The sequence below is a fragment of the Monoraphidium neglectum genome (assembly GCF_000611645.1).
Source record: "Monoraphidium neglectum strain SAG 48.87 unplaced genomic scaffold scaffold00918, whole genome shotgun sequence".
NCBI lineage: Eukaryota > Viridiplantae > Chlorophyta > Chlorophyceae > Sphaeropleales > Selenastraceae > Monoraphidium > Monoraphidium neglectum.
In genome coordinates, this window is record NW_014012710.1 from 1 (window position 1) to 17297 (window position 17297).

Here is a 17297-nt window from a genome sequence, read left to right on the forward strand (position 1 = left end):
GGATGTGGCCCCAGTTGGGCCCCAGCCAGCCACGTCAGCACAGGCGACCGTTCAGCTCCCAACTGTCAAGGGTTTGTTGGCTCCGTTGATGTGCTGCCAGCAACGCATGACTGGTAGAAGAAGGTTGAGGGCGAGCAGTGGTTGTGGCAGACCCAGTCGAGCTGGAAGGTACCAATATATTTACAAATAATTACAAAAATCTTTTAAAATTTGACAGGCGCTCAGGCTTCAGGGTCTAGGGGACGAGGGGTAGGTAAACCCCAAACTTCAGAAATCAAACCCTTAACCCAAAACCCTCAGCAGCCAAGGGACGGGTGCCAAGCTGGTGGCACCACTTGTTGTGTCACTGGTTTGTATTCACAGTCACCAGGAGTCATGGTGACGTCATCAGGGTGACTGCAGTGACCAAAGGAGCACCCCTGGAGCAACACAACCAGCAGCCAAGGGGGGTGCCTAGGTGACTGGTCTCCAGCCCAGTGCTGCAGCCAGCACTAAGCCTACAGCAGCCAGAAGCCCCTCACTTTTGTGGCACGACATCATGGTAAATTCACGGGTGACTGTCAGGTGAAAATCATCCCCATTCAATCATGACTGAAGCGTTTTTGTAGCTGGCTGGGTCCCAGTTGGAAGCTAGCTCGTGCCAGCTGGTGCGTGCCATGGCACACGCAGCAGCAGATGCTACGTTCTAGGGCTTGCACAACTGGACTCAGCACAGTGGTAACTTGGCTGGTGTCACGGTTAAAACTTGGTGACGTAGGGGTGAAGCTATTACGCCAGCACGGCTCCAACGGAGAAACTCACCCACCCTGCCCTGCTCAACTAGCCCCATTTTTTTCCCGAGCATGGGCCAGCTGGCCCTTGAATGACGCACACTCCGGGCTTGGATGGGAGCCCAAACCACACTGGGAAGACGGCCTTAGCAAAAGCACAAGGCTCACCCCCAAGAGACCTCAGATCCCCGTCCCTGGTACCTCCAGGCCCCCTGCAACAACCCCACGAGGGGTCGAGCCCTTAACACAACACTCGTCATCTGTGTTACAAGTGCCGGTGCCCCCTTGAGGACCACTGCCGTTCCTGGACACCGTTATGTCTTTTTATGATAGTGCTTGTAGTGTGTTGCAAACCGCTCAACACCTACAGCTGGCACTCCATAACCACAATCACCTCAAGCACGTTCAGGAGCGAACGAGGACAGCAGGCATCCAAAAAAAAGGCAATTGGTCCCATGTCCAAGCCAAGTGCCCAAGCAATTGGGGGCAATCCGCAAATGGTCATGCATCAGTAAGCAACAGAGCAACCCTCACATTGCGCCCTGGTAAGGTCGCCCATGCCCAAATGGGGCCTGGATGCAGGGGCATAAGGTGCGAGAGCTTGTCGGGATCATCAGCACAAGAGAGGGATGAATCCGGGGCAAGATGGGCATAGCTGTGCAGTCCTGGTAAGAGGATTGTGTCGGCTCGCACTCATCGCGTTCGGTTTGCTCTCTCACGCCACCACGGCGGAATGTGCTTTGATTGGCATTAGGAACGAGAGCCCTCGTCCAAAAATCGCGGAGCAGGTCACGCTACGCTCGGGGCCTACTTTGACTTCCCTTTGCCTTTGCCCCCGCAGCAAGCCTTCACGGCAGGGGCCGCGCTAGCCTTTGCGGGCGCAATGAACGCATTGTGAGCTGTGTAGGCGGCCACGCATGCGCCAGCCCAGCCCACAAGGAGCACAGCGTAGGTGCTGGCCTTGGCGCCTTCGCCCTCGCCGCCAGAGCTGCCGCCGCCGCCACCGCCGCCGCCACCGCCGCCGCCACCGCCGCCGCTACCGCCATTGATCGAGCCGACATCGCCGCCATCGTTGCCGCCAACTGCAGCGACGGGGGCCACGAGGCCGCTGCGGCTACCGCCGCGGCCACCCGGGCGCTGCGGGAACGCCAGGGGCGCGGAGAGTGGAGCAGGCGCGCTAGCGAGGGGCGCCAGGCGGCTGCCGCCGCCGGCCGGGCGGTCAAAGCTGAGGAGCGGGCTGTCAAGGTTGATGGTGGCCGTAGCCGGCGCCACGGGGCCCAACCGGCCAGCGCCGCCGCCCGGGCGCGAGACGGACACTGTCGCCGCAAGGTCGCCTGCCGCAGCCGGCGCGGGCGTCGCCGTTCGCAGCGCGCCACCGCCTGGCCTGTCTACACTTGCGCTGCTGCAGCGAATGGAAACAGATGCCGCACGGCCCAGGGCGAGGTGCACCATCCTGAAGCTGGGTTTCCAGCACACTGGGAGGAGGATTGGAGTGTGATGCGCCGCTGAAGCACAGTGGCAGGGTCACTGCAGCAAGCTGTGCGCGCGCACAATTTTGAAGCAGTACGCCTGTTGAGCTTGATAGCTTGGGGACAGGGGAAACAGCGCCGGTAAAACGCTGATTTCGCTGGAGACAAATCGCGCACGGCGCACCTCTCAAGAAGGGGCACCACGCTGGTCTAGCCGGTTAGCGGGTGATCTACAAGCTCAACAACAATTCATTTGACGACGCGAGCGCGCCATGGAGGCCTAACTCCGGCACATTGCGTGATGACTGTTGCGTTCCTGCCGCGCGGGCCTGCTCAGTGATGTCTGCTAGCTTTGTAAACGTCAAAGCTGAACACATTCGAATAAGCCTCGACCCTTGAACTGCTGACGCGGGCTCCCTCGTCCCGCGCTCTGGATCGGTGTGCCCTGAACTCGGAAACTTTTGTGAAAAATCCGTGCATGTTGCCAGGAGGTAGGACTGTCTGGAACGCGCCAGCTCGCAGGGTTTGGGGCAGCATGGTCGGCGACGGAGCGCCGCTCTGCTGCGCGCGCCTGCGCTGCCTTGCGCGCTCCACTACATGGATGGGCGGACCGCGGTCGCCAACGCACCCACCAATTTTGCGTCTGCAGCAGGGGCCACCTGCGTCTCGAGGTCTTTTCGCTTGCGGGTAGGGCGTGCAGCGGCAGCAGCGATGGCGACGGCGACGGCATCGCCAGTGGCTTGGGAAGGTAGGCGGCGAGTCCTCAAGGGCGATTTCGGACATAGGGTAGGCCGGAAAACCTGCCAGCATAGGCGCCCTATGCCGCGATGTCTAACTCTGGATTTGATGCCATCACCGCTGTAGTTGCCACCAGAGGCTGCGGGCCTGGGAGGCAGGGTGACTATGTTGAGTATGTGCCCCGATCAGCAACACCATCCTCGCCTCGCACACCCGCCGCCCATGCGTGTGCCATCATTGCCGCGACGCTCCCACACCCCAACATCGCATATCAGGCCGTGGCAGCCAGTCAGATTTCATGGCGCGAGACAACTGCATCGTGGTGGACGGCCGTGACGTCATCGTGGGGTCCGCAAACAAGTACGACTGCCACCGCTTCGTGCCCGGTCAGCCGCAGGGGCGCCTGCACCGCGCCTTCAGCGTGTTCCTCTTTGACAGCAGCAATCGACTGCTGCTGCAGCAGCGGGCGGCCGACAAGATCACGTTCCCAAGTGAGAGTCAGCTCATGGGTTTGTCACAGCAGGGGGCGCAGCAGTTCAGGTGGTGCTCACCGCTCAACTGCTGCGTGCCAGCAGCAACTGACTGCTGGCACTGGTTGCGGTTGGGCCGTAACCGGTGCCCAAAACAAATTATTGTTGGCAGGAATGCTTGATTCCATGATGCTCCATGAGATAGCGACGGCATGCACGCGGGCGAGCTACCTTCGCTCCATGAACGCCGACAGAGCACCCTCCCACGCAATCGCCCTTCACATACGTGCGTGCGTGCGTGCGCCCGCGCGCCTCACAAAACCAGGCGTGTGGACCAACACATGCTGTAGCCATCAGCTGGTGGGCCAGGCGCCTGAGGAGGTCGACAGCGACGAGGACATTGCAGCCGGCCGCGCGCCCGGAGCTGAGGCCGCCGCGCGCCGGAAGCTGAGGCATGAACTTGGCATCGACCCGGTGCAGGTGCCGCCCCTGCGTTTCCTCACGCGGCTGCACTACTGCGCGGCGGACAGCGATACGCACGGCCCAGCCTCGCCCTGGGGTGAGCATGAGGTGGACTACATCCTGCTGGGCCGGGTGCCGCACGGTGCTGAGCTGGCGCTGGCCCCCAACCCCGAGGAGGTGGGCGCGGTGCGCTACGTCACGCGGCAGGAGCTGGCGGCCATGATGGACCCGGGCAGCGGTCTGCGCTGGAGTCCCTGGTTCCGCATCATCGCAGCACACTTCCTGCCGGCCTGGTGGGACGACCTGGACGCGGTGCTGGCGGACGGCAAGCACGCAGACGCGGCGCGCGTCCACCGCATAGATTGCTGACCCAGGCTGCCAGGGCGTCTTGACGGCAGACGCAGAGCGGCGGCCTTGATCACCATAGGTAGTTCCATTTCTCAGTTATGTTGCCGGGGTGTGCCCACATTTTAGAGACGAATCCCCATCGTTTGGGTGGTGGCATTTGTGCACACAATCCCCAGCGTGCGTGCGCCGGCCCCGTGGCCGATCAAACTGGCTGAGCCAGCTGGTGTTGCCGCACTTGTCTTTGACTGTGTATTTGCATGTCATCAATGCGGCGCCGCCTATGTGTCGGTCTGGATCCAAGCTGCAAGTTGCGCATGCACTTTGATAAATTACACAGTTAACATCAACTTTCTTATGTGCCAGCAGGGATTGCAGTTTAAATCGTTCTGGAAGGTGCAAGAAGGGCGGGCCATGCAGCGCGTTTGACTGCGCCGCAAGGGGCGTGCCAGGAGGCGCGCAGCGACGAGGATTGGCAAGTGTGCTGGTGAAGTCCGATCGATGTACACACAAAACCTCAACATCGGCAAAATGCCCTCCCAGCCGTCCTCAACATGGCTGGTGACACTAGCAATCGCGCGCAGAAATGGAGCGCACATACGGGTGGCATGGCACAATATGAAATGGAATGGGTGCGCACCGTCAGGAAACCGCAGCGCGGGATCCTCCGCACATGTAGACGCCTGGTAAAAAACTGCACGCCAGCAACTTGGTGAGGGGTATCCCATGGCAGTGTTGGGTCTGCTGTGGACTGCCTCGCATGAACTAAGCACTGACCCCATCGTCGCCGCCGCTGACGGGCGACCCCCTCCCCCTCTTACGTCCTGACACAGCGCGAAGAGCCTCTGCCGCTCCTGACGCCTCCAGGTCTGCAGCCGCGCCGACCACGGGCGCCCCAGGCCCCTGTGGCGAGGCGTCCTCCTCGGTCTCCATGGGCGTGCCACTGGGGCCCTCGGTGGCCGCGCTTGGCCCCTCTGCAGGGGGGCAGGCCTGCCTCACTCCAGCGAGCGGGACTGCCGCAGTCAGCACGTGCCCGTCCTCGGCCGCAGCAGCCGCGGCATGGCTCTCTGGCGTGACAGAGGCCTCAGGCGGCGACGCGGCGGTCAGGCTGCCCGCGCCGCTGCCCCCACTGCCGCTCCTTCCAATTGCAGAAACTGCCACCCTGAGCTTGGGCTTGCGCGCCACCGCGGGCTGCAGCACCCTCTTGCTGCCCGGCACCGTTGAGGCGGGCCTGGGCAGCGCTGCGTCGAGCGCGGCCTGCGCCGCCGACGTGTGCGGCTGCGGCGGCGGCGAACCTTGCTGCGGCAGGAGCAACGGCAGCTTCTGGGGTGTCGGGGCTGCAGGCTCCTCCAGCTGTGGCTTCCCATCATGCTGGTGCTCCTGCTCTTCGCACTCCTCATCCGCATGCCGGCGGCGCTGCTGCAGCCCTTGCGGAAGCCGGGCAGGCTTTGGCTTCTGCTTCTTGTGCTGTTTCTGCTGCCACTGCCTGTGCTCCTGCATCTGCTGCCACTGCATGGCCTCAAAGCGCTGCTGCTGCTGGATCATTTGGTCGAATTGGCTTGTGATTGTCGCGTAGGCTTCGCGGCTGCGAACCCGTCGGCGCGGGGGTTGCATTGCAAGGGGTGAGAGGTTGGGGCAGTGCAGGTGCTGGAACTCGGTCAAAAAGGGGTGAGGGCAAGTGTGCAACAGCTCGGCATACACGTCACATGTCAAGTGCGCAATCTGTCCAGGAAGAATTCGCACGTGCACTGCGTGTGGAGCACTGGCCGTGATCGGTCCGTGTGTGGCGCGCACCTCCGAGGCGACAGCGGAGGGAACGTCGCTGCGTCGACAGCCAGCCCCAGCGGGCCCAGCAGCTGCTGCGCGCCAGCAGCGGCCTGGAACGCCTCGCTGCTGCTGGCGGGGCTGTCACCAGGGCTCTGTGCAGGCGCGGTACCCTGGGGTGAAGCGGACATTAATTGCAACGAGCGGAGTGGACATGGCAGTTGAGACAAAAAGCAAGGTGCAGAGGTGGGTCACGAGCGCAAGAGCACGCACGAGTCAACACGCGAAGGCGCAGTGCATATGTATTGTCCAGGGGGTGGCGTTCGCCTGCGCATGTCTGCGCACCTGTGTGGTCCCTCCTGCACCACCGGCCATGGGCCCAAGGCCAAAGCCATTGGCCCAGACGTTGCCATACAGCATCTGCAGTGCGATGGGGCCGAGCAGGAGGAAAGTTGAGGGGGCCTGGGCGCTCACGGCGAGGAGGTGTTGATGAACGAGAATCATGATAGAAATCCCTCACGTCACATAATAGCACAATGAGCGCACGGCAGCGGCACAAGGGGCGCCCTCCCGCACACGACACCCGACACGCAACGGCAGCGCCAGAGCAGGCGCGCGCCTCACGTCGTGCGGCGTGTAGCGCTCGTGCGGCTCCAGCACGGCCTTGCCATACTGTTCCAGCACGGCGTCCATCTCTGCTGTGGAGAACTGGGTCAGGCGCCCTTTGTCGTCAAACATGACCAGCGCCACCTGGGAGTTGCACATCACGGCCAGCTCCATCGCCTTGCGCATCAGGCTGCGCTTGCGCTTCTCATAAGTCTCCTGTGCGTTGATGGCACACGTCGGCCAACTTAGGAGTGTTATGGCCAGGCAGGGCGCCATGATGCGGCAGATCGGCGTGTGGTGCGCCGCCGTGATGCATGCGCACACGTGGACCCGCTGCGTGCAATGCAGCGCCGGCCCCCTTGGCCGCAGCCTCTGCGGCCCTGCAGCACACCTGGCGGAGACCTCCCTGCTGGATGTACCGCAACTCCGTCCTGTGCCTCATGGTTAGGCGAGAACGAGTGCCTATGGGTCAAGATCACAGGTGCTGCTCGCTCTCCGCTGCGCTAGGAGCCTCACACATACGCATGAGATGCCTATGATTCACGATGAATGAACGTGGCGGCTCGCGTGGCGCCCATCAAGAGAAAGCGCCACTCGAGCGCCAACCTGCCTGCCGCGTTCATACGAGCTCCTGGAATGGTCGGCACGCTGCCCGAGCGTTCTTCAAAGAATTCAGAATATCACACATAACGTTGTGCGCCACCTTCGAGGAAGCATAAGCAACAGGACCGGGCAGATCACAGCGAAGATCTGTTCCGTGCCGTTTTACCTCATATACGACAACGGGAGAGTCTCAGCGCGAGTGGGATGGAGCAGCAGCAGAGCAGCTCCGGGCTGGAGTTCAAGCTCCACCCGGTGGGCCCCGCAGCTCGACCGACGCCCCCTTGCGCCCGCGCCGTGCCACCGGCGACTGTCCTGTTTGCCACGGCACTGCGCAGCAGCCTCTGCAAAGGGGAATCCCATACACAAAACGATCCTTGGCCCCACGCACCCTTGTGCCTGTCCCACCAGCTCGTGATGATCAACGTCAGCGACCACCACACTCGCGTCAAGGCCAACTCCCCCAGCGGGGCGGCGGCGCCCGTCATGGGCTGCCTGCTGGGATCCCAATCGGGGCGCGTGGTGGACATCAGCAACTCTTTCGAAATCGACTACACCCTGCAGAACGGGAGGGTGGTCATCAACGAAGCCTTCCTCACGCGCAAGACGGAGCAGTGTGGGTGGGCTGCGACGTAGGCGGGCGTGCGCACGCTGCCTCTTGCCATACATGGACTGGCAGCCGCGCCGGTGAAATCAATGCAAGCATGTTCACCCCTGTACAAGCACCTGAGTGCGTCACGTTGTAATTGCAAGCTGTGCAGGCATTTCAAGCTGACTCACAAGAACGCCCTGCTTGCTCCTTGCCGCTGCCGCGCCTATCCTGCCTCATCACTGTTTGCTGCAGACAAGCAGGTGTTCCCTAAAGTAGACATTCTGGGCTGGTACGCCACAGGCGCGGCAGTGGAGGACGCCCACATGCACATACACAAGCGGGTGAGCTGCCCGCTCCCGGTGACGGCACCCCCTGGTGCCAGGGTCAATGTGCTTGCACTCTCATGTGCATCTCCTGTTCCTTCGCCAAGCCCGAGTTTTGAAAATTGCACGTGTGCGCGCTTTTTCAATGCGTCTGGCGCCTGTGGCAGCAGTCAGATCTACACGGGTATGTTGCGTCGGCCATCTGTGTGCAAGCGGCCCCCTCCCGTCTGCTTTTACGCACAGCTTCGCCCGTAGCACATCCACCCCACCCTCACACCCCCCCACGCCATCCCCCCTGGCACAAATTGCAAATAACCCTGCGCGCGCGCGGTCTCAAGATCTCCGAGATCAACGAGGCGCCCGTGCTGCTGCTGCTCAACCCGGCCGTCACCCCGGGGCGCCGCGACCTGCCCCTGGAGCTGTACGAGACGGAGCTGCACGTCACTGAGGGCCGCGCCGCCTTCAGCTTCGTCAGGGCCAACTTTCTGGTGGAGGTGACCACGCTGCTGGGGAGGGCGTGGGGGGATGGCCGGGCTGCAATGGGCGGGCTGCAAGGCGCAGGCTGCGAGGGGCGGGCCGCAGGGGTCAGGCTGCCAAGGGCCGGGCCGCTGGGTTGGCACAAGTTGAAGCATCAGCCGATCGAGCAAGTTCTGGAGTGTTGTGGTGTCGGTCATTTGCTGCTCAGCCTGTCAGCCTAGCCAGGCCAACGTGCGGTTACATCCTTCTTCCAGCTTGGCACACAGAGTCGGCCCCTGCAGCCAGATCGCCCCCAACGCAGCATTGGTTGCCCACCTCAGTCGTCCTGAGACCTCAACGGTTCTCGCCCGCACCCGCACCCACACCTTGCCCCCCACCCTCTGCCCTTTCTCCCCTTCTCAGACCTCTGATGCGGAGCGCATTGGCGTGGACCAGGTGGCCAAGATACTGCCAGGCGGCAAGGCCTCGGGCAGCGAGCAGCGTGAGCTCCTTGAGGCCCTTGGGGAGGCGGGGAGGCGGCCCGACGCCACGGTTTTACTAGGGCATGCGGTGGCAGGTGCCACAGCGCGTGTTTCTGCACGACGCTGCCCTACTGACTTTGGCGCCCAGGAACCGCATCTGGTTCACTTACTGTTATCATTATTTCCTTCAACCCCCCACCCTCTCCCAAACTGCGACGCACAGCACTCCACCGTTCTGCTTTAACCCCCCGCCCAATGCAACCACGTCCGCAGTAACTGCGCATTTGATGGGGTTGCACAGCGCTATCAAGATGCTGCAGCAGCAGCTCCTCACACTGCAGCAGTTGACGGCGCGTGTCAACAGCGGTGAGGGCAGGGCTTCAGCCAGGGTTGTGTGCATTGCCCTGGTTTCACACTGGCGTCACCTTGGTATCTGGTCTGCAACAGCGCGTCACCCTCACCAATAACTGCACTACTGCGCAGGAGAGGTGGCCTATCCTCACGCACTCGCACGCCAAATCAGTGCGCTGGTTCACTCGCTGCCAGCCCTCTCCAGCCACGCCTTTGGTCACGACTTCCTCCTGGTGGGGCCGCCTCGCGATGCGGATGGAGAGATAATTCAAAGTGCCATGAAAATGTTCTGCACCTATGATCTGTGCATTTTATTCTTTCGCTGCCAGCCGTGCCGCTCAAAAGGCAGGAAAGCATGGCGTCGCTCAGGGGTACGCAAGCATGCGCTTGAAGGACGCCCTCCCAAACAGACGTAGATTCTTCTTGCCCCCTCCATCACGTGCGAATGCACACCCGACCCCGCCTCCCACAGGAGCACAATGACGCGCTGGCGGGGCTCTACCTGGCGACGCTGACCAAAGGCGTGGCGGCCCTCAACGACACGGTGGACAAGATGGTCTTCGCATTCGAGCCCGGCCTCAAGTCGGGAGGGGCGGGCCCGCGGCGGCGCGGCGGCGGGGGCGGGTTTGGCGGGCCGGTGATGTGAGCGCGTGCCGCGGATTCTTGAAAATATGCACAGCTTTTGCATATCACTGTATCATGCCATAAGGGCAGGGTGAGAAGCGTTCCGTTCGCAACCTGGCACCCCCTTCGCCCATGCCCTTGATGTAAATGAAAGTCACTAGTGTATAGCCCAGGTGTTCGTGGCAGTTTCGTGTTGCAATGTGGCAGGGAGTGTATTCTTGGACCTGCAACGGCACAATGGAGTGCGCGGCTCCATGAGCGGGACATGGCACACCGGCGCCGTCAGCGCGCACATGACAAGGCACCGAAGCGACTAGGCTACTGATGCACCGGCGACCGTAGAATGTTGGTATCATATCGAGCAGCTGTCACCACTGGTCGGGCCCGTTGTGCGATCAGGGTGCCACGGTCTAACGCCTGATCTACGTGCGAAAGCAGTTCCACAACGAAACTATGCCAGGCACATCAAGCCTGTCGCAATGTATGCGTCGATGCATGCAGCCCTGTGTGGCCAAGCGGCAAGCGCAGGCATGTTCGAGCGGCACCCCGCTTGAGCTCCGCCGGGCGCAGCCACAGCGGCTCGTTCGCACCATGGCGGCGAGACGCCCTACCTCCGCATCGCCGTATGAAGGCATAGAGTCAGGCCTGCAGATCATCGAGGTGGCAGCTCTTAGCACGGCGGCGCTGGTGCAGGTGGCGGTGCTGATGTCGACTGCGGGCCAGGCGCAGCGACGGCGACCAGCAGCCGTGGACACTACCGCCCTGGCGCTCGCTACACAGGGGAGGCAGCAGCATCAGCCACAGCAGGCGCGAGCGCTTGCGCCGCAGGTCGCGGTGGCCGACCTGGCGGCAGTGCTGCCCGCACCCTCGGCCCTGGCGCCCCTCCAGGGCTTTGCGCTGGTCGTGGCGGTCATGTGCAGCGCCATCCTGCGGCGGTTGCAGGGCGCCAGGTGAATAGTGATCTGTCCGCTCTCAGTGATGCGTGCCGGTTGACGAGGGTACGTGGCAGGTAGTCCTGGCTGACGTTGCGTGACAGCACAGCGGTCGCAACCTTCCGCGGTGCACCACCTGTGTCGCACTGCCCCGCTCAATCTCGCCGCCCACCCCAGAGCCCTGCTGCGCGGCTTGCCAACCGTGGATGCAGCGGCGCGTCTGCTGCGCTTGGAGGGGGAGCTGCAGCAGCAAGCGGCGGCAGCAGCACTCGCCAGCCGCCAGCTCGACAAGCTGCAGGCTCGGGTGAGGCTGTCCACTGCAGACCTCAAGTCACCGATACGACAGCTGCAGGACGCTGGCGCGGCGCAGGCAGACGTGGCAGTGCGCCTGGCCGAGCAGCAGTCTGCCCTGGCGCGACAGGTGTCCGGCCTGGAGGAGGTTGTCGCGGCGCTGCAGGGCGTGGGGGCGCGTCAGTTCCAGGTGGGTGTGCGGCGCTTGAGGGCCGTGCGCAGCGCCAAAAGGGGGCTGAGCGTATTTGAGCTGCGAAGAGCAGCCCTTGTGTAACCTCAAGTGACCCATTTGCTCATGGTGCTCTTCACCGCCCAGCATGCTCCTTGAATATGTTGCCCTTGTGGTGTTAACCCCCGACCCTCCCCCCAACAACCCCGTGGGCGTCTCCTGCAGGTGTGCATTGACGCGCTGGGAGTGCTCAAGCAGCAGCATGCCACGACGGCGGAGCGCCATATACAGCAGCTGGTCAAGGTGCAGCAGCAAGTGGCGGTGCTGAGCGATGGCATGGCACGCGTGCAGGCGCAGCTGCCGCAGCAGCAGCAGCCTTATCCCAGTCGGGCACCTGCGGGGATCGGCACCGCCGTCAGGCTCAACGGCAACGGCAAAGGGGGTGTGGAGAGCAGCGCGGCAGTGCACACCCCTGACCCCTGGCTGAAGCCCTGAGCGCATTACTGTTGCCTGGATGTCTGTTGCACAATGTGGCGCTTGATTCAGCACGTGTGGTTGATTTATGCTAGGAGAACAGGCATAACACCCACGCACACACACACACACGCATAAACAAACACATTGAGTGTAATTCTTCTTGCAACTATAGTTATCAGGGTAGCAATCACAATGCAGTACGAGCGTTTCTGAAGGGCTATGTGGCTTTGGCGACCAACGACACGGTCCAGCCACTGCTCAACTTGAGTCCAGCTGGCGAGCACAAACAGGCCCCAGCGAGGCACACATGCAGCTGTTCTTGTTGTGAAGAGCGAAATACGGGCACGTGCTCCCATGCCGCATCGCTGCTCGGCCTGTCCACATCAGCACTGATGAAGGGAAGGGCGATAGAGCACAGCAGGGGCAGCACGCAAGAGCATGAACAAGTGCGACGGATGCGCCCCACGGGAAGGCATTGGCTCCCGCATCCGTCACTGAACGTCACTCCTTATAGGGATTTATGTGGGCTGTATTACCAAGCCGCTCACGATAGGCGCGATTTTGTCAGGCTCCCGCGTCTAGATCTCGGAGCGGCTGTCCACGGCTCCTGATCGCAGCTATGGGGACGTGTGACTTCTGTGGAGGGGCTATACAGGGCCACCAGGTGAAGATGGGAGGCTCATCGCCGGGATACGCGACGCGAGCCCAGCGCTCAACCTCGGGCTCTTACGCAAGCCTCTGCGAGCCGGGATCTGAGAGGGGAACGTGGTAGATTCCACTTTGAACCAGTGGCCCACATCACGGGGTGTCCTGCACAGCGTCGCCTCGGCGCCCTCGGTCGCGGTGCGCATGCCAGGTCGAGCTGCCCTGGCATGTTGAAGCCGAAGCGCCGGCACGCAACGTAACACTCTTTTGACGCGCAGGAGTATCTGCTCGTCAGCTGCAGCCGCGGCTGCGAGGACGACCCCTACCATGCCGCCTGCATCCAGCGCTACCTTAAGGGCCGCCCGGCGCCAAAAGACTGGATGGAAGGCGGCTGGCAGTGCCTCAAAGGGCGCGGCGGGTCGTACGGCCAGCCGTGCAAGGGGCAGGTGATGAGTGGCGCAAGGTTGAGCTGTGCTCATGCATGACTGTTGAACCTGTGGCCGCTCGCCATGCGCACAGATACGCATGCATGCAAGAGCAACAAAACAAATGCCTGCACTGGAAACTACCAAACTACCTTCCCCTTTGCTGCCAGGTCGAGTGGGTGGAGGCCAAGCAGGCTGATGAGGCCACTGAACAGGTAAGGCAGCAGTTCGTGCATTAGGGTGTTCACCGGCAAGAAATGCAAGGCCCCAAGCGCGGCGCTGCGGCCACCAATAGTGATGCATTTGGATTGGCGCAGAACCTCAAAGATGACTATGCGTGCATGCGCACATGAGACACTGCACAAGTGTACGTGGCGCCTCTGAGCGCGGCCCTTTTGACCATGAGCCTGCAATTCACCTGCACTCATGACGCGCAGGACACCAGCGAACTGCCACCCAGCCGCGCGGCAACGGGCCGGGGAGCGAGCTTCCAGCTGCCGTCTGCGAGGGTCATGTGGGCAGCGTGGCTGATGAGATCTGGATGTGATTGCGATTGCGTGGCCATATCAGCAGCGTTCATGCATGTCATTGCCGCTGCACTTGCCATTGCTGCTGCGTATGTCCCTGCTGCTGTGCGCTGCTTGCACTTGCCGCCCCGCATGTGCCGGCCACACCAGCTCCAACGCCCGTGTGCCATTTGCACCCTCCATGCATCCAGTGTCGAGGTCCCCAAGGCTGACCCTTTGGGCCGCAAGATCCCATGCGACGTTGCGGCCAGCAGCAAGGCCGCCAAGAAGAACGCGCGCCGGTCCGCCAAGCGCGTCGGCGCGGTGCGCGGCGGAGGCCGCGGCGGCGGGCGCGGCGCCGGCGGTGGTGGTGGCGCGTACAGTGGCTCCCAGAACTCGGATGATGATGATGACGAGGATGACACGGACGAGGGCGAGGGCGGCGGCATGATGGCCGGCAGCGGGGGGTATCATGGCGGCAGCGGCGCCTGGGGCGCCTGGAGCAGCGCTGGGGCCAGGCCCGGGTCGGCAGGCTCGGGCAGCAGCGGGGGTGCAGGCGGCGGAGGTGCCAAGCTTGGGCGCAGCCCGCAGCAGGGCGCAGGGCCGACTGTTCACGGTAACGACACCCTGCTTATGGAGGACGACCCGCGGCTGGGGCAACGCGGTGACGACGATGAGTGAGTTGCTTGCAGCGGGCTTTGAGATGCTTGGAGGATTGTCGGGCACCGTCCTGCTGGAGCATGGTTCCGCTCGCAACAGCTAAACGGCTGTTTTGAATGGGCAGGCCCGCGCCCTGATACGCAACGGGTGGTAGTGTCGAATTATTCTTCCCCCGCATGCATGTGCACTGATGACCACCCTCTCCTTGCCCCGCCCCCAGCTTTGGCCTGTCTATTCCGGCATCGGCTGTGCGCGCGGCGGTCGCCTCGTCTGCCCTGCCCTTCTTCACTGGTGACGAGGAGGCGGACGACCCGTACGACCAGGTGGGGGGTCGGCCGCGTAGCACTGCTGTTGACAACGCGCAGCCTTGCTGCTATACTTTTGCGCAGGAAGCTGCCTGCAGCAGCAGCACATTGCGAATTTCTGTGACGCAGGCAAGGAGGGCTGTCCTGACGCGCTGCTGCTGTCACGACCCATGCGCGCCCAACAGGAGATCAGGCCTGGCATGCGGCCGCCACCCGTGCGACCTCACGTCCAGGTGAATTGGGTCCGGCTTTGGGTCACGTTAAAAAGTGGGCACGAAGATTAGCAAGCAGGGATGTGCAACAGGGTTCCACACAACAGGCATGGCACGTAGAGTAGAAGCAGCACATGTGCTGTCCCAGTCTCTCCCTGTCCCCTTCAGGAACCTTGCAGTCAACAGCCCACCCCTGCCAACTGTCAACGCATGCGCAGGTTGACCCCAACTGGGGCCGCGTCGGCGCCCTGGGCTCCTCTGGGTCGTGGTCAAACCCAGACCAGGAGGTGCGCCCCACCAGGGGGCCAGGCGGCGGCCGGGGCGGAGGCGGCCGCAGCGGTGCCGGCCGCGGCACAGCCGGTCCCGGCCAGGGCGGCGCTGTGGCGGACAGCTTCACGCCCAGCTTTGCTTCGTCGGGCGGTGGCGCGGGCCGGGGCCGCAAGCCGTCGCCGCTGGCTCGCACGACCCGACCGGACGATCCTGTCGTGCCGCTCCCCTCGGCAGCAGCATGGGGCAAGCAGCCAGCGGCCTCCACCACACGTGATTGTCCCGGCGCCACTGCCGCGCCGGGCTCGTGGGCAGCCAGGCTCGCGGGCCGCCCTGCCGCCTCAGCTGCACGCGGCCCTCCGATCAGCAGCAAGGACCCTGAGGCAGCAGTCAACGAGATCATGGGCCGCATTGTCAAGTCCATGCCGCAGCTGACCACCACTTTGCTGCGCCCCGACGGCGGCGGCGTTGCGGCGCTGCACGCAGCGGTGGCAGGGGCGTGCGAGGAGCTGGCTGCGGCGGTTGAAGGCGGCCGGGAGGGCGAGGTGCTGGCCTTGCTCGAGGCCTTCACACCAACGCCGCCGCGTGAGGCTGGCCCCACCGCCCCCGCCGCTCCCACTACCCTCGCCGGCAGCACCAACGGAGATTTGAGCCAGGGGACAGCCAGCTGCAGTGCGGCTGCTCCTCTAGGCCAAAACGGTCCAAATGGCGTAGGCCAGGGTGCACACACAGGGGTCCCGCAACCCGCGCCCCCTGTCAAGGTGGTGGTGCCGCAGCAGGTGCAGCCGGCCGCGCCTCAGGTGGCGCCGCCCCCTGCTGCCGTGCAGGTTGCCCCGGCGGCCGCGCAGGCGCCATGTCAGCCTCCAGCTTATCAGGCGTCGCTCCTGGAGAGGCTACCCTCTGAGCTGCAGGCCGCGCTGGCCAAGCCGCAGGGCCACTCCGCAGTCGCCACCTTTCAGGTGCGCTTGTATTGAGCGTCACCACAGCTTGCGTGCAGCCAGAGCCTCAATACAATACTGGTAGCCAGCAAAGGCAGGCCGCCGTGGCAAAGGGGGTGCACCAATGCGTGCCTTTTGCCAGTCACACCCGATGGCCCACTGCACGGCTTCTAGTGTGTTCACCTGTTCCCTCCGCCCTCCCTCAACCAACACCTAAAAGCAGGCTCACTTTGACACCCTGGCTCCTGCCGCCTCAGCCCCCAACGACCTGCTGGCTGCCGGAACCCAGTATCCCGCCCCCGTGCCCGTGCCATTCCTGTCGCCCGTGACATCAGCAGCGCCCCTGCTCAGCCTGCCGCGTGCCGTGGCCGCCTCTGGCGCCGCTCCCTCGGGGGCGCCCGGCGGCTTCCCACCGCCGCGCAGCCTGGGCCCCCTGCCTCCGGCGGCCGGCGGCCCGCCTGTACACTCGCAGGGCCCGCCGCTGTTTGGCGGCCCCCCGCCCGGCTTTGCTCAGCAGGCGCCGCTGGATGCCGCCCTGGGGGGCATGCGCCCCATGCTGGGCGGCCTCGAAGCGCACGGCCCACAGTTCACCCTGTCGCACGGCAGCGGCCCGCCAGTTGGCACGGGCATTGGTGCGCCTTTCAACCCGACATCGCAGCTCCTTCCACACAGCATGCCCCCCGGGGCGCTGGCGGCGCAGCAGTCCCAGCACCAGCACCAGTCCCAGCACCACCACCTGCACCAGCACCACCAGCAAGGGGGCGCCTTCCTGCCGGTCCCGGGACAGCACCCCTTCGCAGCACCGGCCAGCCGCGGCCCTCCCACAGTTCTCGCTTCCCAGGGGCCTGCCCCGCACCTCAAGCACGCGGCGCCACCTGGCTTTGCTGGCCCCACCCTGGTCAGCGCAGCAGCAGCGCCGCCGCAGGCTGGCGGAGGGCCGGCGGGGCCCGCCCCCTACCTGCCACCTCACCTGCGCGCCTCGCATGTGTCCGTGGGGGCAGCTGCCAAAGGACCGCCGCCCGGCTTCGGGGCTGGCGCGGCTGTCGCGCCATCTGGAGGCGGTGGTCCGCAGATTGGAGGCCTGGTGGGCATGCTGGCGCGCAGCGGACGGTCGTGAAAGGGGGGAACTGTTCGGTAGGAAATGGGTGAGGCTGCTGGGTGACAAACGGGGTCCTTATTATTCTTTTGGGCCGCGGGGTTGGCAAGAGTGTCAGATGAACATTGCGTCTTGACGAAAGCCGTGTGGGTCACAGGCCGCGGATCGTTTGGGTACAGCTGGACGCCGTCGCTGGCCCAGGTAGTCCACGCCTACGACGTCCGCATCGCTGCATGCACTCGACTTATGTGCTCAGCATCTGTCGCCAGGATATCGCGTCGCGTGGTCATGGAACGCATGGGTTTGGCGTGCACGGCGTTTC

The 17297-nt window shown here is 63.7% G+C and overlaps 6 protein-coding genes across 6 annotated transcripts; 4 read left to right on the plus strand and 2 right to left on the minus strand.

Annotated features, from left to right (window-relative positions):
• Nucleotides 1-1577: 1577 nt before the first annotated feature.
• MNEG_5920 (hypothetical protein) lies at nucleotides 1578-2222 on the minus strand (the record flags this gene model as incomplete). Its single annotated transcript, XM_014045599.1, has 1 exon — nucleotides 1578-2222. The coding sequence occupies one exon, from the start codon at nucleotides 2220-2222 to the stop codon at nucleotides 1578-1580; it is 645 nt and encodes a 214-aa protein (XP_013901053.1).
• A 1053-nt stretch (nucleotides 2223-3275) lies between these two features.
• Nucleotides 3276-4278, plus strand: MNEG_5921 (isopentenyl-diphosphate delta-isomerase; the record flags this gene model as incomplete). The annotated part of the gene is made up of 2 exons (XM_014045600.1): nucleotides 3276-3468; nucleotides 3773-4278. 2 exons carry the CDS (start codon nucleotides 3276-3278, stop codon nucleotides 4276-4278), a joined length of 699 nt encoding a protein of 232 aa, XP_013901054.1.
• Nucleotides 4279-5963: 1685 nt separating this feature from the next.
• On the minus strand, nucleotides 5964-7066 carry MNEG_5922 (MADS-box transcription factor 55; the record flags this gene model as incomplete). The annotated part of the gene is made up of 5 exons (XM_014045601.1): nucleotides 5964-5976; nucleotides 6049-6191; nucleotides 6364-6438; nucleotides 6643-6840; nucleotides 7016-7066. 5 exons carry the CDS (start codon nucleotides 7064-7066, stop codon nucleotides 5964-5966), a joined length of 480 nt encoding a protein of 159 aa, XP_013901055.1.
• Nucleotides 7067-7431: 365 nt separating this feature from the next.
• Nucleotides 7432-10074, plus strand: MNEG_5923 (COP9 signalosome complex subunit 6; the record flags this gene model as incomplete). The annotated part of the gene is made up of 8 exons (XM_014045602.1): nucleotides 7432-7479; nucleotides 7636-7840; nucleotides 8069-8157; nucleotides 8478-8633; nucleotides 9019-9097; nucleotides 9351-9443; nucleotides 9624-9661; nucleotides 9901-10074. The coding sequence occupies 8 exons, from the start codon at nucleotides 7432-7434 to the stop codon at nucleotides 10072-10074; spliced, it is 882 nt and encodes a 293-aa protein (XP_013901056.1).
• Nucleotides 10075-10643: 569 nt separating this feature from the next.
• On the plus strand, nucleotides 10644-11939 carry MNEG_5924 (hypothetical protein; the record flags this gene model as incomplete). The annotated part of the gene is made up of 3 exons (XM_014045603.1): nucleotides 10644-11002; nucleotides 11162-11465; nucleotides 11670-11939. The coding sequence occupies 3 exons, from the start codon at nucleotides 10644-10646 to the stop codon at nucleotides 11937-11939; spliced, it is 933 nt and encodes a 310-aa protein (XP_013901057.1).
• Nucleotides 11940-13189: 1250 nt separating this feature from the next.
• Nucleotides 13190-16996, plus strand: MNEG_5925 (hypothetical protein; the record flags this gene model as incomplete). Its single annotated transcript, XM_014045604.1, has 5 exons — nucleotides 13190-13206; nucleotides 13710-14174; nucleotides 14378-14480; nucleotides 14893-15526; nucleotides 16137-16996. 5 exons carry the CDS (start codon nucleotides 13190-13192, stop codon nucleotides 16994-16996), a joined length of 2079 nt encoding a protein of 692 aa, XP_013901058.1.
• Between the last annotated feature and the right edge of the window lie 301 nt (nucleotides 16997-17297).